General features: G+C 39.3%; 1 protein-coding gene across 1 annotated transcript in view; it reads right to left on the minus strand.

The window, feature by feature from the left end:
* Positions 1–21,048, minus strand: part of PDE11A (phosphodiesterase 11A) — a 462,469-nt gene that overhangs the window by 193,728 nt on the left and 247,693 nt on the right. Inside the window, exon 6 of the mRNA XM_028830876.2 lies at positions 19,147–19,279. Within this exon, the coding sequence (XP_028686709.2) occupies positions 19,147–19,279 (133 nt within the window). The remainder of the gene's footprint in view (positions 1–19,146; positions 19,280–21,048) is intronic.

The raw sequence follows: 21,048 nt of genomic DNA on the forward strand, positions 1-21,048 counted from the left end.
GAAAGCAGAGCTGCGTCTATTCAGAGCTTGAGTCTTGTATGGGCTGAGCACAGGAGAAGAGGTGAAGCATCAGAGAATGCAGAGGGTGTCTTTAAAGTGTTTCCATCATGGTTGAGGGAAGGAGGAGAGGCTAAGGAATGGTGATGATCAACATGCTTGATGAGGCCAATTAGGTGGGAGAGGAGAACAAGGAAGGATGGCAGAGTGTGAGGAGAGTGAATTTTTCCATTTTAAAATCATTAATGAAATTCCCTAATGAAATTCAAAAATCATTAATGAAATTTCTAATTCCCTAAAAATTGCCTAAATTACCTGTGTTTATTATCTAAAATTTACAAACTAGGAACAATAATTGCCTATTTGAGGTAGCAGCTGTTGTTTCTGGAAAGCTGTGCTAATCCAGGTTAGTTCATGTAACCATATGAAAAGGCAAGGCCCAGGAGTTCATTTTATCCTTTGCAGGGGCTGGAAGAAAAAGAGAAGGGAGATGAAAGAAGCACAGGATGTCTAAATAGATTCCAAACAGGGAGAAAGAGTAATAAGCAAGTATAAAGGAAAGAATCATTCCTGTTCACCAGATAACCCCAACTCTCCATATCAAATCAGTCAATGGAGCTTAAAAATGCCCATCAGCCACACCACCCCAACGAAGTCACCCAAAGTTTCAATGCCTCAATTTTATCATTAATATTTATCTCCTGCACACCAAAATGGTAACATTGGTTATCTTCATATTTCGGCCTCACAGCTGATTCTCATCTTTGTGCTTTTTCTTGTTTTCCAAGTTGTTTTATGAAAATTTGTGTGTGAAAGGGTTTCAAAATTTGTAAGGAGTTTTACAAATACAAATATTACTAATATTGAAAAGAACACCTGCCAAAAAATTCTGCTCTGTTGTTCCACACAGTGCCTGCTTGGTCATTCTTGGTTTAACATTCACACCATTAGAGTCTCAAAAGTTAGACCATGTGAGACAAAGCAGCCTTTCTAGAAGGCAACAGTTAAACTAAATATATTTCTGGGAGTGGTTAGTTCTTTCCAATCAAAGATATGTCTACTTAAAAATGTTACCTAGTTTCTGTCTTCATGGGGCCTTTTCAATTAATGGATCTAATTAAAGATGGTTTAGCTCTTGGAGCCATCAACATGTACTTGTTATATTTTCCAGTCTCTCAAAAGTGGTCAAAGGAAATGTTAAATAAATTGGTGATAATATAATACTATTTATTAATGTTCAGTGTATTTCCTTTCTCTAGAAAGATATGCAGAACTTTAACAATAATCTAAAGCAATACTTTCTCCCCAAAGGTAATCTATTGGTGAGAAATTCTAGTAACCAGACAAGCTGAGGGAGCCAATGTTCCAAGTCAGTCCCTTGATTTCCATGAAATATGAGAGAGAGAATTGAGTTTGGTCTGTCTTATCTACACATAGGATCAATCCTAATGGCTGGTAGAATAGTGTCTGTACATGATTCTTTAAATTCCTGACAAAATAAATGATCATGCTTGGAGCTGAGGCATTTTCTCCACTGCCCATGCAGCAAAGTCTGTTGGATTCTTAGAACTGTGGGACTTGTATTTGTTTTCACTACCCACTGCTTCCCCATTCTATATTTTATTTAAGTCTTAGTAATCCCCCTAACTTCTAACCTCTAACCTTCCTTCCCCTCCTGCTCATCTGTAATTCTTATGTCCACTGTCCAATCTACCCTTCTTCTCAGGAAAGGTTCTCAAACTGGTTCACACTAAGTAACAGAAACTGAGAGAAGATTGACAAGAGCAAATGAATTTCAGCTGATCCACAGAGCTTTGTCTCTTAATGTTTTCAATTTTGCACATTTCCCTTTGTAACAGAAGCATAACTGATAGACCAGAAAGTGTTACAGAGAATAGAGAATGACCTCTCCTGCCAGGCTAGCTCTCAGCAGCCATTGTGGGGGTGCGGGAGTGCTCCATCACAAAGATCTGGCAGGCAAAATGGGCTTTAACGCTCTCAGTCACAGAATCTCAGAGCCTGGAGCCCCATTATCTTTAACTGCTACATGACAAGGATAAGTACTATTGAGTTGTCTATAATAGGTTTTAAAAAATCAGAGGAAAAACTTTACATGGAAGAACTGCATGGGACTGAAGAGCTACAGAGTTTAGATCACACCGCCTTAGTGTTAATTGTGTAACTCTGGGCATTGGCCTTCCATGGCAGAGGAGATCTAGGTGCTGATGGGTTTCCTGCCTCTCCTGAATTTGTAACAAATAAATGGACCACCAAATCCATTCATGCATAAGGCCTGCCCTACTTTTTAGTTAATTTCTGACATTCCCTTTGCTGAATGAACCTTTTCTATTTAAATGTTGAGTCAGTGTTCATTCTTATTGTAGGCAAAAAGCAAATACTGCATGTGATGGCTCTGAAAATTCTCTCCATAACTACACAAATGGAAGGAAATACTGAATTAAACAATAGAATATAATACCTTAGATTGACTAAATAATGGCTTGTTTTGCATTAATGTATTTGTTTTAATGTGTTCTTGGAATCTAATAAGAAGAGAAGGGCAGAAAGTGTCACAGATGATAAACTAAAGTGCAACTAACTAAAGAAAATTGAATTCAGAGGCACAATGCCAGTTGAAAGCAAGGACAGAATGATTGTAATGGTGAAGATATTTGTAAATAGAGTATGCATTCTAAGAAGTCACGTAATACAAGAGCAGGTCATCTGCAAATGCAGTTTATGTACATGCTATTGGGACAATCTCAGACAATGCTCCTAGTTGGAATAAATCCCAAGAAACAAAGGCAAAGACGAATAGAAAATAATCCATCTGAATTCCCCAAAGATACAGCAAGGCAAGTTGACTTGTTTAGATATTGTATTATTTCAATCACAGTTTTCAATAATTGTTTATAACCTTAAGAAGACTCACAGTAACCTGGTAAGACATAATTTCATATAAGATACAGAGAGTCTAAGATTTTAGAATATCTTAAAATTTTTCATGATTATAAAAATAATATGAACACATGAAAAATTTAAAGCATGAATAAAATTAAAAGCTCTAACCCTGCCATCTGTAGAGATAGCAATTATTAACAGGTTGGTACCAGTCCTTCCTCACCTTTTCCTATAAATATGTATTAAGTTCATATGTCAATATATAATATATTTAATGACATAAAGCATATACATAAATTATACATAGATAATATATTCAACAATATTGAACAATATTCAACAAGAATGTCTATTATGTCCTAAACATTGTTCTAGGTGTTGGGAATATATCAGTGGAAAAAACAACAACAAAATCTTCACCTTCATAGAGCTTACATTTTAGTGATAGAAGAGAGATGGTAAACAATACAAAGATAAATGAATAAATTATATGTTAGAAGATGGTAAGATGATGGGGAAAAAACAGAGCATGATAAGAGTAGTAAGGAGTACCAAGGGTATCAGGCCTCACTGTCAGGTAACATTTGAACAACGGTCTTAAAGGGGAGAGGATATGAGCCATGCAGATATTGGGGGAAGAGTATTTCAGCTGAGGGAGTAGCCAGTGCAAAGCCCCTGAGGTGGGTGTGTAAGTGGCACGTTGTAGGAACAAAGAGACTAGTGTGGCTTGCATAGTATGAGTAAGGGATGGGGGTGAATGATAGGGTGCCAGATGGTGTTTGGCACTGTAGGTCTCTGAAAGAATTGCAAATTTGGCTTTTACTCCAGTGAAACAAGGAGACGCTGAAGAGTGTGTGGGTAGAGTTGTAATATAACTTAAAATTTAATAGCCTCTGACTATTGTGTTGAGAAAAGAGTATAGAGGGGAAAAGTAAAAGGAGAGGGACAGTTTAACAGGATTTGTACATGAAATAGTACAGCGATGATGGTAGCTTGGATGTCGGTGGTAGCAGCTGAGTGGTAAGAAGTGGTCAGATGCTGGATAAATTATGCAATTGGACTTCCTGATGAATTCATGTTCAACATGAGAGAAAGGGAGAATCATGCCTATACTTTTTTTGACATAAGCATCTTGAAGGATCGTGTTGCCTCAATAGAGATATGGAAACAGAGAGAGGAGCAGGCTTGGGGGGCAGGAGACTATAATCTGTGCTTTAGACATGTTAAGTTTAAAATATCTATTAAAAATATGCATATACTGGCCGGGCGTGGTGGCTTACGCCTGTAATCCAGCACTTTGGGAAGCCGAGGCGGGTGGATCACGAGGTCAGGAGATTGAAACCATCCTGGCTAACACGGTGAAACCTCATCTCTACGAAAAATACAAAAAAAATTAGCCAGGCGTGGTGGCGGGCGCCTGTAGTCCCAAAGTACTGTGATTACAGGCGTGAGCCACCATGCCCAGCCTATGATAGGCAAAATTCTAACATGGCCTCTAAGAATCCCACCTGCCACCACCCCCAACTCTGGCTTCCTACATATCTTGAATAATCCCTTTCCTCGAGTGTGGACAGGACCTGTGAATATGTTAGGACAGTCACTTCCCTGAGATTGTATAAGCCACTCTGGACATTATGTAAGCTTACATAATGTCCAGAGTGGCTTATACAATCTCAGGAGTGATCATCCCATCGTCTTTGCCATGTAACGTAACATCACCAGGGAAGTGACTGTCCTAACATATTCACAGGTCCTGTCCACACTCAAGGAAAGGAAAGTCCCAGATACTCGGGAGGCTGAGGCAGGAGAATGGCGTGAACCTGGGAAGTGGAGCTTGCAGTGAGCCAAAGAGAAGTATGTTTAAAATAATGTATAGAAGTGTGTATAGAATAATATATGTGAGTGTATATACATAAACAGTATATGCATATTTTCTTTTTTGTTTTGAGACGGAGTCTTGCTCTGTCACCCAGGCTGGAGTGCAGTGGCATGATCTTGGCTCACCTGTAATCCCAGTTACTCGGGAGGCTGAGGCAACAGAATTGCTTGAACCCAGGAGGCAGAGGTTGCAGTGAGCTGAGAATGTGCCACTGCACTCCAGCCTGGGTGAAAGAGAAAGACTCCATCTCAAATAATAATAATAATAATAATTGGGTGTTGTTTTCAAGTGCTGAGTTTGTGGTGATCTGTTTTGCTGCAGTGGGAAATCAATATACATAATAATCCTGACAATGTCTTCAGAAACAAACATGGATACCCTGTTCCCATGGAGCAGATGACTGATAAAGCTACAAAACCTAAGAACAGATGACTCATAAACATGAGGGTTTCTTGTACCACCATAAATAAACAATATTATATTGAGTCGGTCTTTCCTGTCTTACATTCTTTCCAGAGACTCTTGTAACAGAATAAACAGTGATTTTCATAAGGTTGCAGAATTTAAAGCTCACAAACTTAGTTCTGGCTCTGTGACATCTTATATAATCTTTTGTCATAACTTTTCCACCCATAAGCCAAAGAGTTTGGCCTTAAAACCACGTATGCTATCAAGCCCAGCAGGTGCCACTTTTGAGAGCCAAGTCAAACAGGCATTCAGAAGGCAAGTAATCACTATGGCTCACCTGCTAAGTCTGCTCTGTTCACCACAAGGAGGGACTCCATTAAATATTTAAGACAATCACTAAGAGAACACCCAGCAGGTAAACAACTATGATTACTTGCCCCATAGCCCTCTCAGCAGGCATCTGACAGCACTTGGGATGGGATTTACATAACATTAAAGACATCCCTTTGTAGCTTCTATCAAAAGGAAGACCAACAGTTTCAAAACTGAGATTTCAAAATAAAGATCATTCTCTTGCTGCATATCTTTGGGCAGAGTTTCTAAGGACTTCCCTGAATTTTATCAAGATAGGAAAACACAGAAATTAGAAATTAGCTTCCCTTCATACATTAACTGTATACCTAAAGCAAAGCTTGATAGAGTAAATTATCTCTTATTAACAGAAAATAGCCACTGGCATCATGAATTCCCAAACTGGAAAGCTTCCTATGCTAGTCCGAATTGAAGAAGAAACTATCAAATGCACACAAATGGGTGTATTGGGATCAGCACCAGCAGTTATCAGTCTGAAGAATTCACAATATGGTCCATGGGGCAAGTCATTCATAAGTTGCTGCTGAAATATTTCATTCGCATAATAGGGAACACCTCCCTATCCCACCAACACTGATCAGGAAAACCCATTTGGGCTTAACATGAACAAAAACTAAACCTCTATTGTATTAAGCCACAGAAATTTTGAAGTTTATATATTACTTTAACTGATACAGGGATTGTAAATGTAGTCATCAGGGCTATGTTTGAAATATACAAGTGTAACTGGCTTTAGCTATATGTTTTAAGGGTTGGTGGGTTGCATAAGCTTGGACAGTACAGGTATTACAGTAGGTAGCTAGTCAGGCAGGAGCAGGGCAGGAGTGCCCCGTCCCCCGCAACCTCCACAAATGTCAGGTGACCATCAGTTGATGGTCAGGTGGTTGTTAAATTGTCTCTCTAAAATAATAATTGGCCACAGCCAGTGCCAACAAAAGGCAGTCTCCCGATAGATAGAAAAACCCTGAAATTAGTGACCAGTAGTGTGATGGTTAATACTGAGTGTTAACTTGATTGGATTCTAGAATGCAAAGTATTGATCCTGGGTGTGTCTGTGAGGGTGTTGCCAAAGGAGATTAACATTTGAGTCAGTGGGCTGGGAAAGGCAAACCCACCCCTAACCTGGGTAGGCACCATCTAATCAGCTGCCAGCACAGCTAGAATATAAAGCAGGCAAAAAAATGCGAACAAGTCATACTGGCTTAGCCTTTCAGCCTACATCTTTCTCTTGTGCTGGATGCTTCCTGCCCTCGAACATGGGTCTCCAAGTTCTTCAGCTTTGGGACTAGGACTGGCTTCCTTTCTCCTCAACTTACAGCCTATTGTAGGACCTTGTGATCATATGAGTGAATACTTCTTAACACTCAAATACAAATATATATATACGTATCTCCTATTAGTTCTGTCTTTCTAGGCAACCCCGACTAATACAAGTAGCTTCCTGATAAGATCTTGGGAGTTGGGCTAGCAGACTCAAGCATGTGCATTAAGAGGCAAAATGGTAGTGTTTAACTGATATATGATCTTCAAGAAACATTCAGCTGGTAAGGGAAGAATGCCTCCAGTAAGCATGCATACAACTCCAGTAAACACACTGTGCCTGCTCCCCTTCCAAGCGCTAGCAGGCCACTATGTATACAGACAGCACACTCCAAGGGAAGAATCAGAGAGAAGGAATGAGAGATCCTGGAAGTATGTCAATGTATAAAATTCCAAGTCAAAGATCAAACAGCGCACTTGATTTCTTAAGTCACCTGCTTGGCCCTCCAAGTGTAGTTTACTTCCTTTCATTCCTGCTCTAAAGCTTTTTTTAAAAAAACTTTCAATCCTGCTCTAAAACTTGCCATAGTCTCTCCTTCTGCCTAATGCCCCTCAGTCAAATTCTTTCTTCTGAGGAGGCAAGAATTGAGGTTGCTTCAGACCCACATGGATTTGCCACCACTAACACAGCCAGCCCCCACATTTAGTCATCTCCAATGTGCCTAGGAAACCTGGTCCCTGGATGTCTGGCCACTTTTATCATACTGCTGGCTCCTATAAGGGAGGACCTGGTGACTATATCTGCACAGTTTATAAGGTATTTATGTAGAACTTCACATGTTGCAAACTAAGTGGTATGCCCAAGACTCCTCAGCTCATGAGCAGAGCAGATAGGACAAAAAGGTAGGTATGCTGGCCATGACTTCATGTACCTGTGAGAAGGGAGAAAGGAGGAATGTGGTGACTCTATTGCCTAGGCAGACCCTCAGCAGCTGATGCTCTCCCCAAGAGGATGCTAAAGGAAAGAGCATTGAATCAGGAACCAGAAGGCCCAGAGTGTGCTCTGTGCTCTGCCTTAAGAAAGCTGCATGGCCTTGGCAGATCACTTCAACTCTCCAAGTCTCCATTTCCTCCCCTGTAAGCTAAAAAATATCCAGTATTTCTATTTACTGAAAGTTGATGTATCCATAGTATGAAATCCCAGAATACGGCCAATCCATTTTGGGGTATTCTATCCCAATTTCTGATGTATTGGGGTCAGTAAAAAGAATTCAGTTGCCAGAGTTAGCCACTGAGCTAATGAGAAATTTAGAATAGATATTAGTGATAGAGGCAGGAGGCAGACAAAGGCCTAGACAGAGAAGGCTCTCCAGAGAATTTCCAACCTGCCCCACAAGTGTTCCACCAGATGTTTTGTGCGTATAAGGGAACCTGCACAGGCGGCTTACTTGGGCATGCCCGCAGCAGACTGGAGGCCCACATGCACTGGGGGAATGGTGTGGAGCCACCAGAAATTTGGGCCTAATGCAGAGGTAGAGCTGGCCTCTTCAGCTGGTGTGTAGTGGTGCTGGTATTCAATTTGGGAGGTGGAAACCTGCTTGCAGGACCCCCTGTCTTTGCTGAGAGGTTTCTTCTCACTTAATAAATTCCACCCTCCCACCCTTCAATGTGTCTGCCTAATTCTTCCTGGTCATGAGACAAGAACCCAGATTAGCTGACCTAAGGAGCAAAAAAATTCTGCATCATTTTGGTGGCCTCTATGGGGACTTGTCAGAAGGGTGAGTAAAATGTGGACCCAAACATCTCTCTCACTTTTGTTTCTGGGCTTTTTCACCCTTAGACTTTTTCTGAAGGCAGGGGAAACTGCCCCCTTCCCTACCCCATCATTCTCAGGCATTGGAAATGTCGGCCTCAGTCCAACCCAGTCTTTTCCATGGATTTTCCTTCATTTTGGGGGGAATGTATTGACACCTATCTTTTCGTTTACAATATTAGGGGCGTATCATCCTCACCTCAATGGTCGCAGGCATGTGCACAGGACAGACGGGTGAGCGGTGGCTCCCTGTCCCACTCCCTCCTGTCTGGGGCACATGGCCTGAGCCTGTGGTGGCTAGCTGGCCAGTGTTCCCCTGATCAAGGGGTCCAGCTTGGTGGGAGCCCCAGGGTGGAGACAGCAATTAAAGGTTTTTCTCCCTGATGGAGAAACCCATTTGCATAAGAATAAGAGGTTTCTCCCCAAGGAATCTTCCCAGACCTGCACCTAAGCTTTTTTTCCTTCCTTTTCTCCACCCTGTTAGTAGTTAATGAAGCCTTGCAGATATAGGGAGATTTTCTATGCAAGAGTTTTTTTTTCCTTTTGGAAGGCATCTTGTTAGGCCAGGACCCCAATTCACAAGATACCCTTTTTTTCGTCCCTTGTTTGAGGAGAACCAGCTCCTCAGCTTTACCTCAGCTTTCAGTTTATGATAAGGAGGCGGCATCCAGCTGCTGGCTGCAGTCTGTCAAGGTCTAAGGAACTCAAAGGTAATGACAACAGTGGAGACAGGGCATACGTGGGTGAGTACAGATATTCCCACCTTCTAGGCCCCTCTGTTAACATGGGTGGAAGCTGCGCTGACACTCATGGGTAGCACCCTGTCAAGGTTGCCAGGACTTGAAGATATAAGGACAGAAGAAAGACAAGAAACACCTCTTCTTTCTTTTCCTCATGTACCCCATATTCACTGGGAAGACAAAGGAATTAGGGACACCTCATCTCCTCTTCCTAGCTGGGTAACCATTCATCTTTAGTCTGTACCTCTCTCAAATGCATCCTGAGGCCTGAGGGCTCCTTTCTTTTTCCTTTTTCCTCTGTCCTCTTTTCACAGAGGGGTAATTGTGTCCCTGTACTACAGGATACTCCCCTTGGATGCATCTCCAACTGGGAAAAGTTAATTTCCCAAACTCGGGAGGCTGAGGCAGGAGAATTGTTTGAACCCAGGAGGTGGAGGTTGGAGTGAGCCAAAATCACGCCACTTCACTCAAGCCTGGGCGAGTAAGACCCCATCTCAAAAGAAAGAAAGAAAGAAAAACAATTCAGGAGCAAGATGGTAGTTCTCTGGAGGTTGAGTGTCCTCTGTGGCACCCAAGGAAGCTGGCTTAGAACTGAGCTGAGGGGAAGGGAATCCAGAAGCCTGACACGCCAGCAAAAGGCAAAAGTTTGTTTTTTTTTTTTTTACCAGTTGGACTTTTGGCCTCTCCCTCCCTGTGCAAACTAGTAAAAGGAATGGTAAGGATCACTGTTTACGTTCTCTGTAAAGTTTTGATTAATGAAAAAGGATTTGTGAGTTTTGTCTTAAGCTGTAGCCAATCTGGTATGCTTTACATGTCTTTCTGTATGGTTCTATCAGAAAGAGGGGTACTTTAGGATAGGATGTGGGTGTAGGACCCCGTAAGTCCACTTTTCAAGTCAGCCCAACAAACTGATTAGTAACAAACTTGGCTGCAGGCCTGTATTTTGTTTACGTCCTTGGGAGCATGACCTGTAACCACGTGGGAGTGCTTTTAGTCTCTGACATTTTACAATGGTGGCTCAGGTTCAATCCTGGCTTGAAGAATGAATACTTTCAAGTCAATAGCTGTGTGACTTCTACCATTTGCTGATTCTCTTCCCCTCCACGAACAACTTCTAGCTTCTCTTCTTAAATCTTCCCTTCTCTGAGCTACCCTTAAAGATTCTAGATGTTGTAAAAACTGCTTACCTCCCCTTTGAAAATACTTCATATACTCATAGTTAAGTCATAACCTTAATTGAGGCTTGTTGGTTTCACCTGTGAGGTTACTTTTGGTAAAGTTCGAAAGCCAGAAATATTGGCTGCTTGGCATGGCTAAAGGCAGGTACTAAGGGATTTAAAAGGACTTTCTTAAGCAGTGCTCAGCTTAATTAAAAGTGGATACCTAAGTATGTTTAAAGGACCTTTATGGTTTTTTTCTCTTCTTGAATCTTGTTTTTCTGGAAAAAAGGTTTCTTCTCAGTTGACTGAATTATTTTTCTCCATTTTGTCTTGCCACTCTTAATGCACCCATGAGAGGTCCTAAAATAATTTCTGAGGGCCTGCGACTCCTTGGGAAAAACAGAAAAGGCACCACAGATCTCATTTTATGAGAAACCTCTGTTTTCCTCATGGAACCCAGAAATTAGAGGCAGATAGATCCCTCTCAAAATCTGTTTTTGTCTTCCAGCCATATCCGTTTGTTAGGCCCTAGAAAATACGAGCTTTCCTAGCCTTGCTCTTAAAGGGCTCCACCCAGAGGCCAATAATCAAATTAGACTGCAAATGAAAAATCTTACAACTACTGGATTTTCTTCTGTCTGTCTATATAATCATATATGTGTTATGTGTGTTATGTTTATAAAGAAAAGAGCTCTAATTAATTGGTTTGAAGAAAAATAAGCACTTAGATGAATTTTTTTTTAAAGAAAGATAAAAGTTGTAATACTTTTTAGTTCATGCGACTTTAATCTTTGAGATATAAAAACAGTCTTAAAGATTATTGGTAAAATGTAAACGTCATCAAAATGTAAATAGGTGGTCAAAACTATGCAAATCAGGTATTAGGTTTGCTAACTGTTTTAAGGTTGTAAACTGCTTCTTTGGCTTTTGAGAACTGTTCAACTTGCCTGCTTTACAACTTGGTAAGACCTGGGGACATATGGAATTAACCAGATTCTTAACTATGCTGGAAGGAGTCAAATTTTATTGGCACCTAGTACATAATTAAAACAACTTACCAGATTTTACATTAACGTTAAAAACTGCTAAGAGTTACCATTATACATGTAATTGAGACTACTGAAAATGAATTTACACGCAAGGTGTGTAAGAAATGGTGTGTAAAATATGTTTTTAGTAAAAGATTTTAATAATGTGTGGAAATGTAAATTTTTACCTAGGGTTAAAGGATTGTTTTGAATTAGATGAGATAAAGCTTAAGGTTTAAACAAGTTGTGGAAAGATTGTAAAAAATTAATCTTGCAAAAGGAATTCTGTGCATGAACAGACTGACTAAATTCAAAAGAGTACTATACAGTTATTTCTGTAAATTGTGCATTGAAATAAAAGCACACCAACATTCTCTTAAGTCACCAATATGCTCTTTAGCAAAATTTGTAAAGGGTTATAAAAAGTTCATAGGAATCTTACCTCATGGTCAAACTGGTTAAGATTGGATAGAATTGTCTGTAAGATTTCATTAGAAAACTGAGTTGACATTAATAGTAGACTAATGCAAGGGTAAAATTTGGCTTTCTTTCCCTTGAGTAAGATTTCCATATAATAGTAAAGGATAATGAAAGTTTTTTTACCTTAAAATTTTTTTTTGAGTCATCATTTTGGCTAAATAAATAGCTTATGGTAATCTGGAATTGTATTTCTTAATATCAAGTGTTCTAAATCTCAAACATATTTAACAGGCAAAAATCAAACTGCAGTTCCTGACCCCTAGCTTTTGGATGTTACAGAGGGCCACTGAAACATCTGAAAGAGAGGTAAACAGGATTATTCGACATGTTTAGGTACATGGGATTGCCAAAATGATGCTTAATTTTCTTCAGGTTATATTTCAGTGAATAACATTAATATATCTTCCAAAATTGTATAGGATTTCTAAAATTCTAATGTCTGAGTATATGCTATCAATCATAATTAAGGTTATTATATTAAGTTATTGTAAACCACAGAGATAACCAAATTTCTTTGTCAATCGTGTTTTTAACTGTAACTACTCTGGATATTTTGCTGTTCACAGACGATTGTTTTCTTGTTTTGATCCTCTTCAAAAGATGGTTTATAGTCAGCTGTAGAACTTTCACAGGTGATCTCAAATGCAGTTTTCTGTTAACGTTGTAGACCATGACATTGGAATAAAGGAAAAATGTACAGGATTCATGAAGAGCTGAAGTGTTCATGAATATCAAGCAGAACAAGAGTTAATTGAATGGAGTGAACTAATAGAAAAACTAAGTAATCTTTTTTAACTTTTGCTTAAAACATTGTTCATCCTTGTTTTCCAGAGTCAAGGAAACTTTTGTTTTGAGCTATTTACAGTCTTTAATAATTGAATAAGGTATACTCTTGTAGACAAAAGTTGGAGCATATTTGTTTCTCTCTGCCAGGTTCCTCTAGAGTTTGAAAACTATTTGTGAGTATTCTTCTTTTTTTTTTTTTCTTTGAGACAGAGTCTCGCTCTGTTGCCCAGGCTGGAGTGCAGTGGCCGAGTCTCGGCTCACTGCAAGTTCCACCTCCCAGGTTTACACCATTCTCCTGCCTCAGCCTCCTGAGTAGCTGGGACTACAGGCGCCCGCCACCTCGCCCGGCTACTTTTTTTGTATTTTTTTAGTAGAGATGGGGTTTCACCGTGTTAGCCAGGATGGTCTCGATCTCCTGACCTCGTGATCCGCCCGTCTCGGCCTCCCAAAGTGCTGGGATTACAGGCTTGAGCCACCGCGCCTGGCCGAGTATTCTTAACTCATGACAATATACCTATTTACGTCAGTGCAATAAGAATCTATGTTCTTTTGCAATAGGATGCAATTGGAGAAACTGTTTTATCAAGCCTTGTTTTATCAAGTCTTTGACTGGAATGGCATGCTGTCCTTTAGGGAATCAAGCTTGCCTTGCAGAGCCAATAAAAGACCCTTGGGAAAACTGTCCTCATACCTTGTCTACACAGTCCCTGTACAGGGTTTCTAACCTGTGGTGAGTAAAGAACGTCACTTTCTAACAGGCACAGGTATCCCATATTCTTGGGACTTAAGAAGACAGGAATTTACCTAACTCATAGATATTTGAGGATACAAACCTATGGCTGGGCTGGGCTTTAAAAGGTCTTATCTGAGATTCTGTGGAACAGAGTTCCATCAATACCAATTTAAAAGGCCTATGTGAAAGTAATTATTCTTGCTGCATTTTATGCAAATAATCAGGCCAAATATAAGACTAACGTTTATTGTGCAAACAACTCAGTCCTATCGTGATTTGTTTTTAACAAAAATGAGGGCTGAAGAGAGAAAAATTATGTTCCAGAACTTATCATACATTTGTCATTATATTCTAGTCTCATTAGTTGTTTTTAAGTTGTTGTCTGCATTTTAGATTCACCCTGCTTATTCCTGTGAACCAACCAGTGATCTCTGGCTGCAGCTCAGAAGAAACAAAAGGGATGGGTAATGTAAAAATCTGGATCAATATTCTAGTTCTGGGCAGTTATCCCACAAATCCTGCCAGGTGGTGGGAGTAAATAGGGTGCCCATAACCTGGAGGTTTCCTTTTTTGGGGAAATAACACCAAGAAAGTTAATCAAAGCCAAGCCCCATGCCCTCAAATCCTAGCAGGCATAAGTATAGCCACTAGTTATCTCGGCATGCCGAGATATCTTGGGATTTTTGAGCTCTCCTTACCCCCCACTTTTGTTTCATTTTGATACATCTTCTAATAACCAAGTTTTTCTCTTCTCCCCTTTAGGTCGTCAAACTCCAAACGGTCATGCAACCAGAACCTCAGACAATGGCTCCCTTTTACTAGGGACCCGTAGATAGGCCTCTGAGGGAGATCTGACTGCCATCTTCCCAAAATAGTGCCCCTTGTCAGCAGGAAGCAGTTAAGATCTGTCTTTGTCCGTATTCTAATGGCAGTTAGATGTACCTCTTTGGAGAAGGAATGATAGAGGCAAGAGGCAGACAGAGAAGGGTCCCTGGAGAATCTTTGACCTGCCCCACAACTGTTTACGCCAGTTGTTTTGCACAGATAAGGGAACCTGCACAGGGTGCTTGCCTGCATGCCTGCAATGGACTGGAGGCCCACATGCTCTGGGGAAATGGGGTGGAGTCACCAGGAATTAACACCTTATGCAAGGAGGACCCCGGCCTCTTCAACTCATGTGTAGTGGTCCCGGTATTCAATTTGTGAGGTGGAAACCTGCTTGCAGGACCCCCCTCTCTCTGCTGAGAGCTTTATTTTTGCTTAATAAATTCTGTCCTCCTCACCTTTCAATGTGTCTATGTGCCTAATTCTTTCTGGTCATGAGACAAGAACCCAGATTAGCTGAGCTAAGGAACAAAAAAAGAAAAAAAAATGCTGCATCATTAGTGCTCTGAATAATTGTGTTTCTGGCAAATTTAAATCCATTAGGTACACTTAAGTTGAGAAAATTTGTTGGAAATATAGGAAATGCTCTGAAAAGGATTCCCCATGCTACCTCTTTGCAAATTATCTTTCTTGTTAACCAACCTGAAACTATTCAGAGAAGTCAGTGCAGAGAACAAAAAAGCAAGCACTTTTCTCAGTGGAGATAATAATCATCAATTAATCCTGGATTTAAAAAAGTTTTTAATATTATACCACTGACAAATAACTATTCAACTGGGGAAAAATATGGACCCATGTACCAGACTCAACAAGAAAGGACTCAGACCTTTGCAGGAAGGCAACACAATTCTAAAAGGTGCTCTCTGTCTCTAGGATGATTCTAGAATCATTTTTAAGGGTGGTAAAACCACCTTTGCAAAAATTATAACAGTGAGAGAAAATTATGGCAGTGAAGGAGGTCTGATCTGGCCAACCTCAATCTTGCCTTTGTCCTTCAAGCTGCCCTTAATTATTTCTGGGCTTTGCCAGGCTAACTTTGGGAGACATTTAGTTGATAGTAAATAATAATAGCTCTTCTCTCTCCAAAGCTCAATCATCTTTGTAAAGTTAATGAGAGGGCACCAGGCTAGGAGGAAAGAGAAGACTGAATTCTGCTAAGGTGTAGACATAAATGATTACCAGCCATTATTCTGGAGGTCACAAGATATGCAACTTCTCCAATTATTCTCGCAGATAACATCACTATTGTAGAACCTAAGATTAGCCTTTTGAGATGTCTTTTCAGGTTTTTTGCGCATCTGAGGAGACCAAAGTCTCCACGGGGACCCATCAACTGCTCCTGTGGCCCTATCCAGAAGCAACTTAGCACACATGAGGACCATTTCCCACCCACCTGTGATTACACCCCCAATCAGTCAAGCACCCACTGCCTAGCTACCCCCACCCCTTCACACAAACTATTTTTCAAAAACTCTAGCCCCCACATTCTCGGGGAGATTGATTTGAGTAATAACTCCATTTCCCACGTGGTGTGACTGGCCTCATGTCTATTAAACTCTTTCTTTAATGCAATGCCGTGGTCTTGTTTTATCTGTGCAGATGGTTACAACGGGGTGAAAGTATGAAGCAATTTCATTTTGTCATGATTTTTTTTTTATCTTGAGGGAAATACTTGACACACTAATGAAAAAATATTACCTGAAATGGTTGTCTTTATCTTATGATCTATACCACCTTACATCAGGCATTGTGGGGAAAAGGTTCAGGTCTCTTAGCCTCTTGGGAGAGCCCTGTGACTCAGTCTTGAGTCTGTTTCATTTATTATTAATAAACAGTTGCCACCTGTCCCTGAGGTAAAATATAATTGAGGAGAGAGGAAGCATAAGCAGATAAATAGTTTTGCTTGACCTAGTGTAATACATAAGACACACGTACATACACACAACATACATACACAACATATACACACACATTTATAGGACATATCTACTAAATGTCTGTATTTAGACAGAACACAGTCTCTCTCTTCTTTCTTTCTTTTCTTTCTTTCTTTTCTTTCTCTTTCACTGTCTCTCTTCCATCCCCAACCTCTCTATCACCTTTATGTGCATTAATTCCTTTCCAGTTTTTTCTCTCAGAATGAGAAGAGAAATGTAAACTACCTTTGAATTTCAGTACCATGCAAAGAAAACATGTAAAAATCAGCATACAATGCATCTTCAGATTCGCAATTAAAATTTAGTATTTGCTGCCACACAGATTGAAAGCGTTTGGGTGAGGGACTAACAAATAATGATGGTTTAAGTTCATGCTTTATTTTATCATAGAGAAGAAAGTGATTTCATGAAAGAGTCACTGCTTAACCTACCACAGTTTACTGTCTTCAGACATCATTGCTTCTAACCACTAGATAGGGACATGAAATTTTTATGCCCAATCCCACAGAAATAACTGTTGTCTTTTTGCCTTTGGAGACTCCACATTGTTCTTCTTATGGATCAGCAGAACAGACTGCCTTATTAGACTAGACTACGAGCATGGAGGAAAATGTAATATGGCTGTATCACTAATCAGAAAAGGATATGGTAAAAATCTGCCTGTAGTAAAATGATATGGTATATTCAAACTCACTATATTGTAATAGCAAGAAGTATGATTGAGATATTAATTGTACTTACTCAATGTGGTATTTTTGATAAGAAAAAAAGAGCAATGATTGGACAAGAATTTTTTATTCCCTGGTAAAGGAAAAGATGCTTGTAGTTTATGATCCAGCATGTCATTCTCCTAGATATGAATTCTAGGAAAACTGTTATACTTGAGCACTTAGAGAATGTCCTTGCAATTATATATGTGACAGTAACTCACTGAATCCAAACATTCAGTCACACTATAGTGGATAAACAAAGTGAGGCTTATTCATACAGTAGAATACTTGAAATAAATGAATACATTACATGTTTACATAACCCAGTAACGATGTTGAGAGGAAAAAAGAAGTAAGCCACAGACTAATACATATAGTATTTTTCAATTTATGCAATGTTCAGAGACATGAAAAATATAACAATATATTTGGTGGGGATTCAAACGTGCAATGAAACGATATAGAAAAACAAAGAACTGGTGAGTTCAAATTCAAGGAAGACAAAAACACAGCACAAGGCAAAAGTACATAACATCAGTCCTAACCCAACCACAATGGAAAAGTATATAAATGTTGACATCTGTAAATCACTTTCAGTGTGCCAGTCATATAACCAAGTTAGTAGCATTCTACCTTACCAGAGGAGAACTGAAGGACTTTGAACTGTGAACTTTCCTAAGGAAGGTAACTCGAATTTCAGATTTAATGTATAAAAACTGAGGAGAACTAGAGGGTAGTCAGTGTTAGGACAGCCAAGGGAGCAGCTGGAAAGGCGCCCCACCCAGACTAGGAGTTCATGTAAGGATTTAGGAGCCTCTAACCTCAAGAAGGAATAGAGAATACATGGAAAATGTAGCCTGGGGAAGAGAGTGCTAGGCAGCTACAGGTAGGTGGTAAGTTTGGGAATATAAGATTTTCCTGCAGAGATCTGCAAAGATGATCTGACTGAAGTTATAAATTAGACTTGGACCCCAGCCCCCCTGCCATCACCATGTCCTGGCCACAGACAACGGAGATAGCACAGGGCAGGATTTAGAGTATCGGCTGTGGAGTTTGAGTGGTAGTAGAACTGAATCCTTGTCTGCCTCCAGAGCCATAGAGCAGCTCTCAATTTCTGTAAAATGGGAATGATGACATCTACTTCTCAGGGTTGATGGTTAACTGTTCAGTTGTTATCATTACTAACCTATCCCCTGCTTTGTAGCCAGTGTGATCATTCTAAAATACAACTCTTGCTTCTCCCCCATTTAAAACTCAGTGGTTTCCCATTGCACAGAACAAATACTCCAACTTCTTAACATGCCTTTCAAAGTCTTTTGGTGATCTGATCCCTGCTTCCCTCTCCAGTTTCATGCATCATGGCCCTTCAGCCACATTAGACCATCTCACTTCCCCAACACCCCATGTCTGCTCAGCTTTGCCTGGAACACATGTCTCCTCACCCTTCCTCACCAAAAAAATGCTACTCTTCAGAGCTCAGCTGGGCAATCTTCAATAGGAAGCCTTGCATTTAATCAATATGTATATATGAGTATATATATAGAGTACACATATGTACATAGACACATTATCAGTACATGTGAATTTATCTGTATGATACTCTACCTTAGAATGTAAACTTCAAAATTGTTTTAATATATTCTGTATATCAACACAGTGTGCTTAATTATTATTAAACAATAACACCAACTTACTGTTTCTTGGAAGCAATTTTTATAAATACGGTACTTGTTTTAAGGTCTATTGGGAAATAACTTTGTTATATACACTTCTTTATTAAGTAGTTCATAGTTTAATACAAAATATACCCAATCATAAAACAGCATCAGACTAAGGATAACCATCTTGCTATAAATCAGGGTAGACTCTAAGTTTTTCTAACTTAGAGTCAACAGTAGGCAATGCTAAAAATAAGATCACAGGGGAAGGATGCAAAATAATTACCAGTAAACTCAGGAATTGCTGTCGATCTGTATAATGTTCCTTTTTGTGTTTCAACTGTTTTCAACAGTGTGACAACTGAACCTTAGGATTGCAGCCAGAGGGGCTCCTCTTACCTCTGCATCAAAGCGTGGATCCTGGTAGGCATCACTGATATTCACTGGGAGGCCTGTTGAAGCAACCAGCTCAGCAATGCTATTATTTATTAGCCAGTCGGAGTACGATGATTTCTCCATGCTTTCTTTGAAACTATCAGAGCACCAAGGTAGGCAGGAAGAAAAGAGAGAAACATAAGTTTTCTTGAAAGCAAACACTATAAATTACACTAATATCAGGATAATCTGTCCTTATTAAGAAGCAGTAAGTGACATTAGTCACAGAACAATAGCAAGGTAATTATCAGTGGCTACTTCGAAATGACTTACCTGCTATAATGTATAATAATTAAACCCATGGGCAGAAACCATAGATTCCCTATGATTCAGAGAGAAACTCTAGGTGGTATTTAGGTCCCAAAGCTGGACAAAATTAACAATAAGATACCAACAACTAATAAAATTCCATCAACCTCCCAGCTTACCCTTTTTAATTGAATAGACTAGATGTTTTGGCACAAGGAAGAATGAAACCCAAATGGGGAAAAATCAGGAAGTAAATTGCGAGTTTAAAAAATTACAAATGCAGCAAAAGAACGTATCTAGACTATGGCCTTTTAATTAGTAATTATTTGAAAAACAATTTTACTATCTTAGTCATTATTTTAATAACTTAGTAATATTTTAATAACTATTTTAGTATCTTAGTTAACTATTTTGGTAATTTTAGATTATGTTTCTTAACAATAGCACATATCCCACTTACAAAATCTCACTTAAAAGCCTATTTTAATGCAACAGACCCTTAACATTAATAATTAAAACTATTTTCATATTTAATTTGAACAAGGAATTTTATGCTAAGTGATTTTTTTAACTTTCCCCTGTATCACTTTCACGACAGACCCTACATATACAGAAATGCTGTAAGAATTAGTTAGTATCCCCCATTCTTCTCCTCCTTTCCATCTTTTCTTCCACAAGTATATATTGAGCCCTGCCAGGAGCTGTGGAGATACAAAATTGAGAACTGCTCAAATTAGTATTGGCCAGGAAAATTTTCCTGGATGATGTCTGATTTGTGGCTTGGCAAGTGATAATTGAAATTATGTGAATGGATGCAAGCATACTAGGGCAAGGTTTTCAAGCTGACTTCTGTGGAACCCTGGATTTCATGAGATTTTAAATGAGTATACTACAGCAAGAATAATAATCACTCTATTGACTTTTTAATCTAAACTGCACTATATATAAGAAAACACTAAACATGCACGTTGTCTTTGGTATTATGCAATAATGTCCCTGTGTGAAATTATGCCATGTTGAGAAGGCAGGACACTGCATGGAAAGGCCATTGAATGCATGAGTGAGTTGGACACATGGACATTATTTATCATCATTAATATATCTCATCTGTAATGATTGCTGCCCTGTGTCTGATAAATTCAGCATGTATTTGTAAAGTTATTCATCCCTTATTGCATGTTAAACATTAATAATACATAAACTTTATTCTCTATGACTCCCTGGCTGAAAAATGGAAGTTTTAATAAAAAGTTGAGTCTTGTAGTTCTTAGATGGCACCTAAATCAAAGAAGTTAAAAGACTGAGTACTTCAAGGAGAAAAGGAAGCTTTATTTTCTAAAACAAAACAACAAAGAAGTTTTTATTTTCTCTTTGCTGTTTTATATACGTCGCATTTCATGAGATGAAATTTTATGTTGTGCTGCAATGAAAGCAAAATCTAGGAAGAAACAAGATAATGCACCTCACACAAAGATCTAACTTAGTGAAGCCATTTCTCAGTTTATAAAAGGGTATGGGCTAAATTCTGACCTTTCTTTCAGGGATTAATTGGCTTGCCAGTTCATTCTGCACTGTGTACTTTATTCCACATTTTAATTATTGAGGTGTTCTGTGGTC

The sequence above is a fragment of the Macaca mulatta genome, chromosome 12, assembly GCF_049350105.2.
Source record: "Macaca mulatta isolate MMU2019108-1 chromosome 12, T2T-MMU8v2.0, whole genome shotgun sequence".
Classification (NCBI taxonomy): Eukaryota; Metazoa; Chordata; class Mammalia; order Primates; family Cercopithecidae; genus Macaca; species Macaca mulatta.